Source organism: Martes martes (genome assembly GCF_963455335.1).
Source record: "Martes martes genome assembly, chromosome: 4".
Taxonomy (NCBI): Eukaryota; Metazoa; Chordata; class Mammalia; order Carnivora; family Mustelidae; genus Martes; species Martes martes.
In genome coordinates this window covers 157530296-157545804 of record NC_137891.1, presented here as the reverse complement: position 1 = coordinate 157545804, position 15509 = coordinate 157530296, and the positions used below count along the sequence as shown (strand labels likewise).

Sequence of the window (15509 nt, the reverse complement as noted above, 5' to 3'; positions counted from 1 at the left end):
TCCGGGTTCCCCAGGCCCCAGTCGCTCGCGAGACTTCGCCGACTCTAGGAGGAAAGGTTTACCCTGCCGCTGCCTCCCGGCCAGGAGAGGCAATGAAGTAATAACGGTCCCAGTGGGCTCCGATTTCTCGGTTCTTCCCACCTGCCCCAAAGACGAAAGCTGCCGCGAGACGAGCCCAGAGGGCTTGGCGTCAGGGCTCTGCGTGGTTCGTACTCCCAGACCACCTACCTCGGCTGCGGGTCCGACTCCCGGCTAGCGGGCACCGCCCACCCCACCTGGAAGGGCTGGGGGCGGAGCCTGGGTAGCGGCGCGGTTTCCCGGGTGACGGCCGCGCGGAAGGGGCGGGGCTAGAGCCCCGGTTCCCACTTCCCGGCTCCTGGGGGCCGTGACGGGGAACCGTGGCTCCCGAGAGTCAGCCAGAAGCGGGGCAGAAGGGACAGCGCCAGAGACCGGCGGCTCCGGACCGGGTAATTCAGTCGGTGAGACTGGCGGCAGAACAAGAGTGGGGCTTGGGCAGGCCGGGGAGCGCGACGGGCTGGGGGCGGGGCCCGTGAGGCGAGGAGGGGGCGGGGCCCATCCTTGAGCGACGGGCCTTATCCAGGTAACGCGGCCCGGCCACCTGCTCTCCTGCAGGTGCGAGCCCCGGGCCGCTCGACGGGGGGCGGCAGCGCGGGCGGGCCATGCTCCGGGACTCCCCGTCTCTGTGGGAGCTGGTAGAAGAGCACGTTCCGCTCCCGGAGCGGCCCGAAGTGAAGAGGATTCTGGGGGAGACGACGGTGGACCTGAGCCTGGAGCTACGAGCAGAGGTGGGGAGTGGGCTGATGGGCCACACTCCAGGCCTGTCCCAGGACTCGGGTGATTTACCCCACCTCCTCCGGGTCCCCGGTCCTGCCTGATAGCTCTCGAGATCTTGCCGGATCTCACTGTCCCCAACCCTCTTGACTCCGCTCTGTCCCTCAGTCCCCCAGCCCCCTTCACTTCTGTCACTTCTCTCCGGAGTCCGAGTCGCAAGGTGTCCCAGCTCTCCTTGCAGGTGGTGATGCTACAGTCACTGCTCCAAGAGGCTCGTGGATCCTCCCAAGCCTCTGGCTCCCGCCCCACCTCTGATCCCTCCTCCCTTCTGGCACCACCGCCCTTCCTAAGAGACCTCATGCGCCAAGAACTGAGGCAGCTGCTCCTAGGGCTCCGCCAGAAGGCCGTCTGCGAGGGCAGGTGGGAACCTCAGACCTAGGCCCTGCGGCAGAACTAAGAGGGGCTAGCTGTGCGCCTGATAAGGGGCCAGGATTGCCTTTGATGGTTCCCTCGAAGGAACCCCTGAATTACCTTCAGTGCACCTTCTGCAGGGACCAGACCCAGGCTTGGGTCCAGTATAGCCCCAGGGTCCTGCGCTTTGCCTTGGAGGAGCCTAGATGTGATTTGCCAGAACAGGAGGTATTGCAGATGAGAGCTGGTGAACCCAGGTAAAGTGGTGGTAGGAGAGGAGGGAGCTGTCCCTGCTTGGCAGAGAACCCCAGCCAGCTGGTGGGTTCCACTTGGCTCCACGGAGAAGTTCCTGGCCTGGAGCTGGACCTCCTACAACCATATGTAGGGATCCAAGAGAGCTGGGCTAGAGAGTGCTGGGGACTGCCTGAGATAAAGGAGAAGGAGCATGTTCACAAGTGTGTAAGCAGCCACTTATTTCTAGTTCTCACACAAGCCTTTAGGGGAATGATGGCACCCTTTTACCAATGAGAAACTGAAACTCAGAAGGGATAATCCATTTGCCCAAGTTCATGCACATTGAAGGGTGGCAGAGCCCATTTGCAAACCCAAGCTCCAGAACTTCTCCCCTTTGCAGTCTATTATGTTGCCTTTGTGAGAAAAGACACAGAACTGTCTAGGAGAAGTGGCATTTGTATCCTGAAGGCCTGGGGTGAGGCAACATGGGGAGAGTGACAGTGACCTCATCTGCCAGCAGCGGTCAGAGGGACCTCAGCATCATCAAAGACCAACTGAATGTGTCCAGCATCGACCAGGTTGCTGGACACCTGCGGTGAGGCCCCTGAGTGTGCGTGGTGGGGGTGGACACAGGGAGGATAGGGCTGGGACAGGTGTCCAAGTACCAGGACTGGACTGTGGGAGAGGAAAAGGGGGACACACACCTGGTGGGGGCCAGTAGAGGAAGGCTGACAAGTGGAAAGGGCGGGTTGCTGCAGGGCCACTATGGAGGAACTGTGGCAGGGTTTTAAGCTGGGGAGGGGCTGTGATGTGGGGGAGAAGAGAGGCTGGAGGAGGCCCCTGCAGGAATGCAGAAGGGAGGCTGGTGGGCACTGTGAGGTCAGCACAGGGAGGATACATCCTGTCCTGGCAGAGGCTGGCAGGGGTGGAAGGCTGCAGCCAGTGCCTGGCCCCAGAGAGCAGGGTGGGCTGAGGCAGGAGGTCCTAGCGGTGGGGAGGCTGGAGGTTAGGGGCTGGGTGGAGGGCTTAACTGAGACTGGGTCTCATGGAGCTGGCCGTGGCTGCCATACTCCCACGTGTCCCAGGAGCCTCCTAGAGGAGGAGTGTCACACCTTGGAGAGGATGATCCCTGTCCTGCAGGTGAGCGGCAGCCCAGGGCCTCCCTGCCCAGAGCCTTTCTGCTGAGTGTAGACACCACCGCCTCTCACCTGGCATGGGAGAGCCGTGTGTGTGTGTCTGTCTGGGTGCACATGTGCATGGAAAGGTGTGTGTGGGTGCTGTGGCCATTTCTCACATGTGCATGGTCCTTATGTTTGTGAATCCAGAAGGTTCTGTTTGAGCCCCTTAGCCCACGGTCAGCACTTTTAGATTAACTCGCTGAATTGTCTTTCGTCTTTGTCTCCTTCCCTTCCATAAGTCTGAGTCCAAGCCAGCCACCCCCTCAAAGAAGGGCTTTTCAGGGGAGCTAGTGTCCCTCCCACCCCTATGGGCTGCCTGAGCCTGTTTGGGGGGCCCTGCCATGGGGATCTTGGCCTCTGCACCCTGCCCTGCCCCACCCCTGCCTCAGGCCGGGCACTGAGCCAGTTCTCCCGGCAGCGCTGCCTGGAAGAGAAGTACACAGGGGCACCCCAGCCCTCCGAGGCAAGCCTAGCGCCCACCCTGGCAGGTGAGGACCCCAAGGAGGCCCCGGAGCACCCAGCCTCCCGCTCCCCACCCCACACTGGTGTACGGCCCAGAGCTGCTGGGTGCTGTGTGTCAGAGGCGTCTCTCTTACAGAGCTGAAGGAGCAAAAGGCAGCCATGCGCAGGGAGCTGCAGGCACTTCCGAGGCCCTCCCATGTCTCCTCCAGCCTCAGGTCAACCCCAGCGGTGGCCCGGCCGGACAGGGTGGCCAGAGGGTCAGGCCCCTGCTCGCTCACTGCTGCTCTTTCCTATTCAGGCAGCAGCCCGTGGGATCCTCCAGCCCGGGTCTCAGACCCCGGCCTTGCCCCCGCGGGACGGCTGGGGTTTGGACAGGGCCTGGCCAGCGCTGCCTGCCCGCCCCGCCTCCCGAGTGCTGCCCCCGCCCCCGAGACCTGGCTACCACCTGCCGCTGGGGCCGGAAGCTTCAGGGCAGCCCTGGGGAAAGGCCAGCATCTACTCCAGCATCCAGTGCAACACCCCAGGCCTCCACCTGAAGGGCTGATCGTCAAGTAGGCCTTGGTGTCTGCTGGAACTCACCCCATCCGCTGCTGCCCACCCCTCAGCTGCTGTGGCCCAGCCTGCTTCAGATCTAGTCTTGGATGGGCCCGAGCCAGGATGCAAGGCTCTCCGTCTGTCTGGCCCTTCTTGCCCCACCCCCTCGCTGAGCCCCTGGTGTCTGGTTCCGACCATCAGAGCCTTTGGCCTTTCTTCTCCTGGTCCTCCACAAAGGCCTGGCAGGCAGAGGTCTCATCCTGGCCCCGACTCTTGTCCCCCTGGGGGACTCAGACAAAGCACAGCAGCAGCTCAGAGACAGGAATAGAAATTTCATTAAAATCTATGGACTTTAAAATCCTAGTGGTGCACGGATGGGTAGGGGTGGGCGATGCACCATTATTGCTACAGACGATTAGAGGCGGCTCTTCGGGGCTGTCACTGCACAGAGGGGCACAGAGGATAGACAGACGGACACTGCAGGGCTGGGGGGAAAGGAGCTCTGGCTCCAGAGGGGATGGGGCACGCAGGATGGGGCCATTTGGCACATGAACAAGGGCAGCCCAGTTTGGGAGGACTGGACCTTAGCCTGGTGGAGGGAGGGCAAGGGGGTTTCGTGTAAGGTCCCCTTTCCCAGGGCTCTGGGCTCAAACCTCCTGCTAAGCAGCACCCCACCCCTACCCCCCAGAAACAAGTGCTTTGGGCAGGCTGCCGGGTCATGGGCCTCTGCTGGCTGGGCCTGACAGCCAGGGCTGGAATGAGGTGCGGAAACCCCAGAGCAGCCGAGTGAGGTGCAGGCAGGCAGGGAAGACAGAGGGGCCCAAGGCGGGGGGCATGGGAGTGGCAACCACAGAGAATACGATTTTTACAAAAATAATTACACAGACAAACAGGGCTGGGCAGCACAGCCTGACAAATAACACTGTACAGCCCCTTAGCCCCTCACCTTGCCCCTGGATAGGAAGACCCGAATTTGCCTGGGCAGAGGCTGGGGTCTGCTGTGGGGGCAGGAACACTGGTCAGGAGGCTGGAGGCCTGAGGACCGGGACAGGTAGGGGCCCACCTAGAACTGCAGCTCCGGACAGAGTGTGAGGGCATCAGAGGCCATGTAAAGCCCAGCAGATCTCTGGGGACCTGGCCTGAGACCCCCTCCAAAGTGCTTTGGCCCCACCCCCGGCAACCCTCCTATCGCCCACACCCACCCCCAGCTGCCATCTTGGCATCCAAAGGACCTGTAAACACTGGGGACACGAGCACAAATGACCACGCTACCAGTGGTGACCAAGGTGACAGCAGCCACCCTGGCCAGGGCATGGCAGGGGCAGGTGGTGACACCCGTCCCCTCTCTCCCCAGTCTCTGTGGTGGGAGCTCGGGCAGGGGTGGGGCCCTCCCAGTGGGGCCCTCCCCGGGCTGCTGTGCTCATATCCGGGAGTCCTGCAGGCGGCTGCAGGACCCCATGGGGATCTGGGCCTTGTCCGGGTGCAGCGGCTGGACCTCAAGCCCATCTTCGGGAGAGGGTGGGATGGCGGGGGCATAGCGCCCAGTCTGGTGCTCCAGGAGGGCGGGGCCCCAGTCTCTGCTTGGCTTTGTGGCATTTTTCAAACGCTGCAGGAGAGGTAGACATGGAGGGTGGATGGGTGCTTCAGAAGGGGGCCATGAAGCCCCATCCACTCACCCCCTCCCGGTTCACCTGGCTGTGGCCTGCCCCCACCCCTCACCTGGAGGAGCGTGTCCCCATCTGTGCGGCAGAGCTGGAACAGGGCATAGAGGGGGATGCAAATGACGGAGGACAGAGCCATCAGGAAGCCGATGGCCACAGCCCAGCCTGGGTATTGGTAGTGGTTGTAGGTGATTGGCCGGTACTGGATCACGGTGAAGACGAGAATGAACTGCAGACAGTAGGGGAAGGGAGTGCCCTTGAGGCCAGCCCAGCACCGCCCATGCATCCCCAGCCCCTGCATCCTCCACCCCTCCATTCTCCCCTCCATCCCCCCCCTTCTCCAGGCTTCCGCCCTCCGCCCAGCACCCCTTCCCCTTCCTTTCTGGTCTCTCGAACTAGGAAGAGGCATTTGGGGCAGGACAGGGGCAATGTCAAGGTTTGGGTAGGGGAAAAAGCAAGTGGAACCAGGGGTCCAGGGCCTGGGGGACAGGTAGGCATCAGGCATCGTGGAGGAGGAGAGGTCTGTCTGCACCATAATCCCGAACCGGCCAGGGAACAACTGATAACCACCTTTGCAGTCAGTCAGTTCCGCTCAGAGACTCTCGATGGCTCCCTTTTGCCAAATCCTGGGCCTTAGGGTTCTCACCCTGGTCTCACCCTGGTCTCGCCCTGGTCTCAGTGTCTCGGCTGTACCCAGCATTTTCCTCCCTCTTCATTTATTCTGGAGAATCCTCTCCATTTTCCTGTCAGACCCTATGTAAATGCCACCTCCTTCAAGAAGCCTTTCCAGATTTATCATCTCTCTTCCTAAAAGGGCTCTCAATGGCATTTTCCAACTGCTGAGCACTTGTTTCATGTTTCCCATAGGCCTGGGGCCTCCTGGGACCCCATCAGGGTCTCTAGTTCCTGGCACAGTGCCTGACACAACTTCACTGCTGATTTGAACTGACTTGTGCAGAGAGATGGGAGCGATGCAGGAGAGGATAGGGCCAAGCCCCGCCTGTCTAAGGCTTAGAAGCCAAAGGGGAGGTTCCAAAGGCTAGAAATGGTGAATGGCAGGCTGGGGACCGGGAACTGTTTTGGAAAGAGAGGAGTGGAATGGGAAATGAACCCCGGGGCCCCAGCAACGACAACAAACTAAGGAAGCCGAAAGATGGGCAGATGGCTCATGGGCCATTCCCTGGGGGGCTTCAGCAGCTGCCTCCCGAGCCCTCAGCAGCATCCTGGTGCCCAAATTCAGGGGGGCGAGATCCACATCCACTAGGGGGCCCCCTCCCGGAAGCCGTGCATAGTAGGAGCTTATGGCAAGTTTCCTGAACGAAACTAGATGCTGATCAAGGTGTAAACAAGTCCCTTGTCTCAGCTGACAGAAAGACGGTTTGTCAAAAAGAGCCTTTCAGAAATGTAAAGAAGTAAAGCCCCCAAAGAAGACATGACAGCCCAGAAACATGGGTCCACAGGGCCTGGAGACCTCAGCTTAGGGCGACTCCGGCCTGGCTTTCTGAGCTCAGAGATGGCGCTGCCCACTTTGTCTCAATCTCGCAGAGACATGGGACCGGGGCCCAGCCTGCGGCCACCCTGCCCAAACCCCGGGAGCCTTCCTGTGTCTGTCTCCTCCCTGCCTCCTGCTCTGCCTTGGCTGGTACCCTGGGTCTCTGCCCAGGGTGGCAGCCTCTTTGGAGCTCTGGAGGGTGAGCTCCCCTCCGGAGGGTCCCGGGCCTCGGCCTCAGCCACAGCCCCCAGGGGGCACGCGCTTGGCCAGAGTGCCTGGCCTCCCCCGCCTCCCACCACTTATGGGAGGCTTCCGTTGCTCCTGTTTCACAGCTGGGCCAGTGGCCAGAGCTGGTGGCTGTGCCAACGTCCGGGAAGATCCCACACCCCATGTGGCAGAGGCCTCAGCGTCGGGGGCCTTTTCCCTCCCCCAGAAATAGGAGCTCAAGTGGAAATCCAGTGCTGAGCTCCCTGTGGCCCAGAGAGGCTGGGCATGACAGGGACATGACTGAACACTGCTGCCCCTGCCACTAGGCTCACCCTTCTGTCACTCAGGTGGCCCTTCCTCTTTGGGGAGGCACCATTCCATTGTCAAACAATTTGTGGCTCCTCCCCCAACCCTGGGCATAAAGGAGCAAAATCAGATGGTTTTTAGCCCGTGGACCAGTCCGCCTTCCTGCAGGCGTTTCTGGTGTAGCCTGGCCCAGCACACGGGCTCCAGACGGGACCAGCGGCTTCTAAATGCAATTCTGTCCTTTATTAGTTGTGTCAACTTCGGTCAATGACTGAACATCTCTGTGCCTCCGTCTCCTCATCTGTCAAGTGGAAATGACAACGATACCTGGGAGAGTCGGATCACATGAGTTGATCCATGAACAACGTGCAGAAATTCCACTCCCTGATGGGAGTCTCCCAGGTGTTGATTATCAGTGGAACGAGAGCATTTCCCTCTCCAGAGCCAGGCCACTCTGGTGCCTGGAAGGCTTAGGAGGCTGCCTCTAGTCTGGAGCTGACATCTGACTTGCACAACCCACTTCTGGAACACCCATGCATTCACATTGCGTACCCCGAGCACCTGGGCTTAAAGGGATTGGAGATGGGAGCTCAGCCAGGCCCAGCAAGGCTGACACCCGTATCACTAATGGTTGCTGAGGCCCATCAAGGACAGGCAGGAGGGAGGGCCAGCTCTCAGCAGCCGCCAGTCTGCTTTCTTCAGTCGAATAAGGGCTCTCAGCGCCCTCCCCACACCGAGGGCGGTGCCTGGGTGGTTCTGAGTCTCCATCCGATTTTGTGCAACCTCTTTCAGACTCCCAGTGCCCCGGTGCGGGTGCGGAGACCCCGTGGGGAAGCTCTGGCCAGACAGATGGGCTCCCGAGCTCCCTCTGCTGGTTCCCAATAGAAGGACACTTGCGGGGGCAGCAGGGAGGGAGGGGCCAGACCAGAAACTTACAAAGATGATGGCTGGAGACACAAAGCGCCAGCAGATCTGGAAGAAGAGGGGCGGTGGGAAGCCCAGCATCATCTGGATGTCCTGGAAGTAGTTCCTGTGCCCTGAGAGAGGGGTGTCAGTAAGCCTGGCAGGGCAGCGTGGGCAGGCCAGGGCCTGGGACGCAAGAGGACACAGAAGCTTGGGCACTTACCATAGATATACATGATGGACACACACATGATGCAGGAGATGATGACCAAGGAGAAGCTGGCCGCATAGTTGTCCATTAACAGCAGCCAGTAGATGCCTGCCTACGGGCCAGTAAGCAGCTGAGTTGGGAGTGCCCGAGGCCCCGATCTCCTGCCCCAGAAACCCCCCTACCCTGGCCACTCCAGCCCAGGCTTTCCCTCAGGTCTTACCTGACTGGTGAGGGGGATGCCCAGCAGGAAGCCAGCCACGGCCACACCCAAGGTCACGTAGGTCTTTTTCTGCAGGATCCACTCATTTCCCACCTCGTCCACAATGGCTGTGACCAGCGTCTCTAGGAGGCAGAACTGCAGGGTGTGGCTGTCAGAGCAGGGGCCTGGCCTCTGGCCCCACCTCCTCCTTCAGCGGGCCCATGTCCCGCACCTCCTACCTGAGTGCCCAGCCCCAGCAAGATGAGCATAAAGAAGAAGAGCAGGGACCAGAGTGGGGAGATGGGCAGCAGGGTGAGGGCCTCGGGGTAAGCCACGAAGGCTAGGCCAGGGCCATGGTCAGCCACACGGGACACGTCCACACCCAGGTGATTGGCCATGAAGCCCAGGATGGAGAAGATGACGAAGCCGGCGTAGACGCTGGTGGCACAGTTAGTGATGCTAATGATGATGCTGTCCCTTGGTGGGGGAGGGAGGGAAACAGGCTTCAAGATGAGCAGCTGGCTTCCCTTTACCCAGTTGGGCAGGGAGGAGACCTGAGATGGAACATTCTAGGAACAGAATCCCCCTCAACCTCTTTTCTGGTCTGCTCCTGGCCTTTTTAAGTGGGCTGAGCCTCTTGAGTCCCCACAGACCCATAGGGCATCACCGTTCCCCACCCTCTTCTCTTGGGATTGTCCAGTGACCCACTCCAGACCCAGTGCTCCCAGGACCTCCAGGCCATGTGTGGAATGGAGGGCCCTCGGGGAGGCCCAGGAGGCTGCACTGGGTCTGGGGATCTGGGAAAGCCTGGGGAAGGCTGCAGGGTAGAGGGGGCAGCCCGGGGCTGGCAGGGCAGGGGCAGCGGTCTCACCGATAGCAGTTGTTATGGAATTTGTTGTAGGAAGCCATGGTGATGAGGCCTCCCCAGGCACAGCCCAGCGAGTAGAATATCTGGGAGGCAGCATCCCCCCACACCTGCGGGGCAGGACGGGCAGAGGAGCTGGGGTCAGAGGCGGGGACCTCTCAGCCCCTCTCTGCCCCTTCCGGGACACACTCCATGGCCCACCTTGGCCTCCAGGATCTTGTCCCACTGGGGGGTCAGGTAGTACATGATGCCGGTGAAGGCTCCTTCCAGGGTCACACCTCGGACGAACAGGATGGTCAGCACCACGTAGGGAAATGTGGCTGTGAAGTACACCACCTGTGCGCAAGACGGGCTCTGTTGGCCTCCTCCCAGCTGTTGTTCCTGCCCTGGGCAGCCCCTGCTTGGTCCCCCAGCCACCACCGGCCCTCTGGCCCCTCCCTCCCCACCATGTTCCCTTATCACTGTGCCCAAGCCCTACACACTAAACCCCAGCAGGGGAGGCAGGGTCTTCCTGGATGGGCACATACCCTGCTGGGGGAAGGGTACTTACTTTCCCTGAAGACTTGACCCCTCGGATGAGGCAGAGGAAGACCACCACCCAAGAGACACCAAGGCAGCCAAGGAGGGGCAGTCGCACCTCCCCGAAGTTCCCGATGTCGTCTGAGAGCTTCAGTACGTACAGCCTGGGGAAGGGGACACTCTGTTATTGAGGCCTGGGCCCCTGATGCCCAGCAACTGAGTCCCAAGGCCCAGGGTACGGCCTGGCAGGTTCCTTCTTTCTCATGAGGTCCTGGCATGTGGAAGAAGGGGGCCACTGGGAGGCCCCAGCCCAACGGGCCCCACCCCACCCCTTCTGCCCGCTTCCCTGAGACACCACTGCTCGCAGCCCCTCCGGGACCCTCAAAGGCGCCCGGAGGTAACACCCTGAGCCTGGACCAGCCTCCTCAGTCCCCGGGGTGTCAAGGTCTCCCCGGCCCTATTCGGGCCCATCCCAGACCCTGGCTTGCGCCTTTCTTCCTTTAGTAATGCCCTCTCCTCTAGAATGGAAACATCCTGTCAGGCGTCACCTCCTCCAGGAAGCCTTCTGGGAACTCTCCACCCACACTAGCTTCTCCATCCCTGATGAGCTGAGGGAGGTGGTGGAGTGCTCAGTAAAGACTGGAGGCTCTGACGTACGCAGGCCTAGGCCTGAACCCAAATTCCTCCCCTATGTATGTGTGATGTGTGGCTCTATCTGGTGCCCTACACCGCCCCAGCAGTGCCTTTTCAATCAACGGGACACCTGTGGCCTGGGCCCTGTGATAGGTGCCGGGCACAGAGACCCGGATCAGGCACATGGGCACCAAGGAAGGGCATCTCGATCCCAGGCGGAGGGGCACTCTGGAAGGCTTCCCGGAAGAGGTGAGGCTTGAGCTAAGGTGTGAGGAAGGGAGCAGGTGGGTGAAGAGAAGAGGGCACGCATGCCAGGCTGAGGGTGTGGCTCGCAGCAGGACAGGGGCTCATGAAAGAACGTGGCCTGGCCTGGGTCTGTCAGTAGCTCAGCAAGGCTAGAACAGAAGGTGCAGGGAGAGAGAAGGATGAAGGAGAGGAAGAAGCCAGATTATAAGAAGCCATGAAAGGCAAGGCTGAGAAGTTTGAATTTTATCCTGCGAGCAATGGGAAGCTTCCGAAGGGTTTTTATAAGAGCACTTTCAGGGCTCTCCTTGGCTCAACACTTTGCAGCAGCACCCATCTCTCACCAGGGAAAAGCCTAAGTCCTTACAGTAGCTGCAAAGCCCGAAGTGGTCCATTGTCCCCAGTCTGCCACCCCTCTGGTCTCCTGTCCTCCCACTCGATGCCCCACTCCCTGCCCCAGCTGCACGGGGCTCCACGTAGTTCCTGAACCATGCCAGGCACCTCCCTCAGGGCCTTTGCATGCATGAGCTTTCCCTCCGTCTGGAGTGCTCTTTCCCCAGACATCCATATGGACACATGGGTGTGAGGCGTGTGCAGTCACACAGGGCCCCCTGCTTCAAAGGGCCTTGTGCTGGGCTTAACGCTCTGCCATTGACATCTTGAAATTCTGACTACATTTGAATAAGGGGCCCCATATGTCCATTTCACACTGGGCCCCACAAATTACACCACTGGGTTTGTCGGCATCGCCTTCTCCCTCCTCAGCTCCTTCAGGTACTTACTCCGGGTACCCTCTTTGCAAAGGGACCTTTTCTGGCGACTCTGCTTAAAATGGCAGCCCTGGTCCCTGCCCAGCATCCCTTACCCCCTTTGCTAGATTTTTCTCCACAGCACACATCTCCTTTTTTTTTTTTTTAACCTAGTTTATTTTGTCATCCATTTTCTTGTAAGGCAGGAGTACCCAGCTCCCCCACTGTCTAGCGAAGTGCTTGGCACGGAGCACTACTCAAAAGATATTGTTGAATGAATGAATGAATGAGTAAGTGAACACCGTGGTAAAGGGACTCGGAAGTAGAAAGGAGAGAACCTGGGAGCGGGGACCAGCCTGGTATTACAGTTGTCCAGGCCAGAAGTGATGAGCAAGAGGCAAGCTCTCGAGCCTCAGTTTCCTCATCTGTAAAATGGGCATAATAACACCAATCTAGCATAATCTGTAGCTGGATTTAGGTAAATACAGGCTCCCTTCTGTCCCCTCTCACAGCTAGGACCTCTCAGAATAGCTCATAGACTGTCCTCTATCCTTCTCAGCTATTCTCACTTTTTTTTTTCCAAGTCAGTTCTCAAACCTCACAGTGACATTTTTAATACCTTGTGATGCGATGTTGCTCTGTCCCCTCATGGGACAATGTTGCCAGGCCTGGGATTTGGTGTTTGCTCCGCAGGCCTGTCTCTTTGCAGCCACGGAAATTCCCCAGAGGCCACCCTTTGCACCGTAACCCACAGAGGGCGCTGTCCGACACGTCCCTCTGCGCCCCAACTCCAGGCTCTTGGTCAAGGGGATGGCAGAAGTTCAGGAGCTGCGGGACCACGACCAAGAGGCACCTGGTCCCCTTCGGCAGTGCTTTCAATCTTTTTTCCTTCATTGTACACAGAAAAAGTGTTCTGGGAGCTATTGGGGTTAAACTGACAAAATCACTCAAAGCTGAAGGCAGTTGGGCTAGGGGCTCCGGGCTGCCCAGGCCCCACTCTATGGGGCACACCTACTTGGGGCACGTGCGTGCTGGGAAGTTCTGCCCTCTAGAATAGCCACAGGGTCCTTCTGCTTCTACCACTCAGACCTGCCTTACTTCAGGCAATAGCATTCCATGTAAAGAAACCATTTCTTGTTCAAAAGATTTTTTTTAACTTTGTCTAATTATGTATGTTCAACTGGTAGTGTTTTATATGACTTTGTTTAATCATTTATATGATTTGCAAGGGCACAGCATTACAATACCAGGGGGTTAACAAAGTTTAGAATGCTAGCCTGGGTACCAAGTAGTGAATTCTACCTCTCTTTTTTATGGCACCATATTTAGTTTTTTGTTTTGTTTTGGGACCATGTGTTTTTGAGATCAATTAACCTAAGAACTCTTGGAACCCAACATCTTTACAAGTTGGCTCTCGGTGCATAACATCTCTGGAATTATTCTGCATTATTTTTTAATTGCCCCAGCCTGGTGATCAGCTCCTTGAGAATAAAACAGCCTAATCTGTTTCTTTGCGTCTCCAGCAGCAGCTGGAGCTTGTCGGCAGGCATCACTGTGCTACCCGAGCACCCGTCCCTGTCCTTCGTGGTCCAACTGCATGATCTCATCTCCTCTTTACAACAAGGTAGGTGCTGTGACCCCCCCTCCCATTTAATGGATGAACAGCTATGACTTTGAGAGGTTGGGTGGTCTCCCGAGGCCAAACAGTTGATAAGCGAAAGAGCCACGATCTGAAGGAGGTCTGTGTAACTCCAGAGCTGCCACGAAGACACTGGGAGCAGGGTTCTGGGGCCCGAGTCCCACTGGGTTTCAGGTGCTCTGGGCTCCACAGGCTATGGAGGTGAGGGCCTGGTCGTTTCTTAGGGCCTCTGGGCCTGAATCAGAGCAGCATGAAGATAATGGTGAAATAAGACGGAAGGGCTGGTAGGAGAGAGGAGACCATGGGCCAGAGGGTGGGCAGGAGGCAGACTGGGGCTCAGAAATCTGTCCTCTGTGCTTCTCTTGCTTTAGAAGTGTCTCCTAATCTTTTTTCTGACTTGCTTCCCTCATCTGTAAAGTGGGACTATTTTATACTACCTGCACGAGCTAGCCAACGAGGTTGTGGTGGGGCTCCAGTGTGATCACACAGCTTTCTGAAGGGGTGTTGGAGAGCATGGGCCAAGAACACCTGCAGAGTCTCATTGGCCTGATTCATACCATCGACCTGATTCACACACGGGGAAGGCGTGTATCCTGACCCAGCGTGGCCGCCTAGTTCCTTAATCTCTGAACATCAGCCTCTGAATCTGAAAAACAGGGGTACTAGGACAGGAGATAATATGCCTGGCACATAGTAGGGGCCCAGGAAATGGGGGTGCTTGCTCTCCCCACTTCCTTGCGGAAGCCAGCCTGGGCAGGCCTCTCAGGGTTTCCAGAAGGGGGCAGCAGGGAGCCATCCTGCAAGGAAGGAGTCCCGCTGGGGCTGTGGCTAGTGAGGCAGGCCGGGCTCCAGCCTTGACTGAGGAGAGTTCAACGGGCCGCCCAGTGAGCCCTCCCAACCCATGAGCAGTTTCCTTTGAGGACTATTCCCCTCTGGATAAAATCTCCAGAACTTTGCCCTGGCTGGCCCTAGCTAGCTGGGACTCCCTGGCAGACAGCTGCTAGGGTGAGGGCTTCGGAAGCAGCCTGGTGGGTGTGGGTGAGGCTTTGTGCTTCCCGGACTTCCCGCCCCCTCAAGTCTAGATCAAGTTGCCCAGCCCACACCGTGCCTCAAATGTAGCACAACACCTAACTGGGCAGTAAATTGCCTGGTCCTCTCGGTGGATGGGACCTCCATGAGGGCAGGGGCCAAGTGTCTCAGTCCTCATGCTGTCTCCCTTCCAAGGGCAGTGTCTGGTACCCACTAGGTGCTCAAGAAATGATCTGTCCAGGGGTGTCTGGGTGGCTCAGTGGGTTAAGCCTCTGCCTTTGGCTCAGGTCAGGATCTCAGGGTCCTGGGATCGAGCCCCGCATTGGGCTCTCTGCTCAGAGTGGAGCCTGCTTCCCCCTCTCTCTCTCTGCCTGTCTCTCTGCCTACTTGTGATCTCTCTCTCTGTCAAATACATAAATAAAATCTTAAAAAAAAAAAAAAAAGATCTGTCTAGCGACTGAGGGGCTGAGTCAGCCTGGTGATAATTCTGCCTGCCCCTCACTGGGAGGCAGGAGCACTGTTGTCTACACCGCGAGCCCCTGGTGGTAGTAACCACATCTTAGCTGTTTTTGAACGTCGATGGCACAGCATAGTGGCTGGTGCAGGGAAGCTGGGCCCTGTGGGGTCAGGGCACTGGGACCAGGCTCAGAGGATACTGACCTGCTAGGACTTCCAGCTTCCCCGGGGCCTCGGCCTCTCACCTATGACTCTCTGCCACTTGGTGGAGAGACTTCAAACCTCAGCCACCTCGCAGCCATGGCCTACCTTCCCATGTCTCTCCTAACCCTTCTACACCTCCCTCCTCCCTCCTAGGGGAAGTCTTCTGGACCACCTCCTCTTGCCCCCATCCCTTCAGAACTGGCCATCCCCTCTTTGTGCCCCTACCACACCTCTGCCCTAATAGGACCCCCTCAGGGCTGTGGACTCCTCTGGGTGAGTGCCTCTGGGCTCTTCAGACCCCATGGGTACCCAGGACCTGGCAGAGCAGACCCTGTAGATGTGGAATGAATTAACGTGCCCTACCCACAGGCCCTCAACACTCTCTTCCCACCCATTCCCCAACAAGACACGGGGAGTCTCCTTTAGGACTTCCCCCTGTGCCCTCACTCCTACTTTGTGGGGACAAGGTGTTCTAGAACACTCCAGCAGCAGCCTGAGACTCCCGTCTGTCACCATATTAGTGCCAGACTGTCTTTCCTAAGCATAGCTTGATGATGACAGCCCTGGGCTCAGGAAACTTCT

General features: G+C 58.5%; 2 protein-coding genes across 2 annotated transcripts in view; one reads left to right on the top strand and one right to left on the bottom strand.

Moving 5' to 3' along the window:
• Positions 1–680: 680 nt before the first annotated feature.
• CCDC24 (coiled-coil domain containing 24) lies at positions 681–3964 on the top strand (the record flags this gene model as incomplete). The annotated part of the gene is made up of 8 exons (XM_080799921.1): positions 681–806; positions 1034–1212; positions 1344–1460; positions 1955–2032; positions 2523–2577; positions 3034–3103; positions 3214–3292; positions 3376–3964. The coding sequence occupies 8 exons, from the start codon at positions 681–683 to the stop codon at positions 3611–3613; spliced, it is 942 nt and encodes a 313-aa protein (XP_080656047.1). The 3' UTR covers positions 3614–3964.
• Positions 3925–15509, bottom strand: part of SLC6A9 (solute carrier family 6 member 9) — a 31206-nt gene continuing 19621 nt past the window's right edge. The window contains exons 6-14 of the mRNA XM_080799920.1: positions 10006–10138; positions 9657–9791; positions 9462–9565; positions 8830–9067; positions 8612–8746; positions 8404–8503; positions 8214–8314; positions 5331–5501; positions 3925–5217 (exon numbers count right to left, since the gene is read on the bottom strand). Coding sequence (XP_080656046.1) covers positions 5032–5217; positions 5331–5501; positions 8214–8314; positions 8404–8503; positions 8612–8746; positions 8830–9067; positions 9462–9565; positions 9657–9791; positions 10006–10138 — 1303 coding nt within the window. The 3' untranslated portion in view covers positions 3925–5031. The remainder of the gene's footprint in view (positions 5218–5330; positions 5502–8213; positions 8315–8403; positions 8504–8611; positions 8747–8829; positions 9068–9461; positions 9566–9656; positions 9792–10005; positions 10139–15509) is intronic.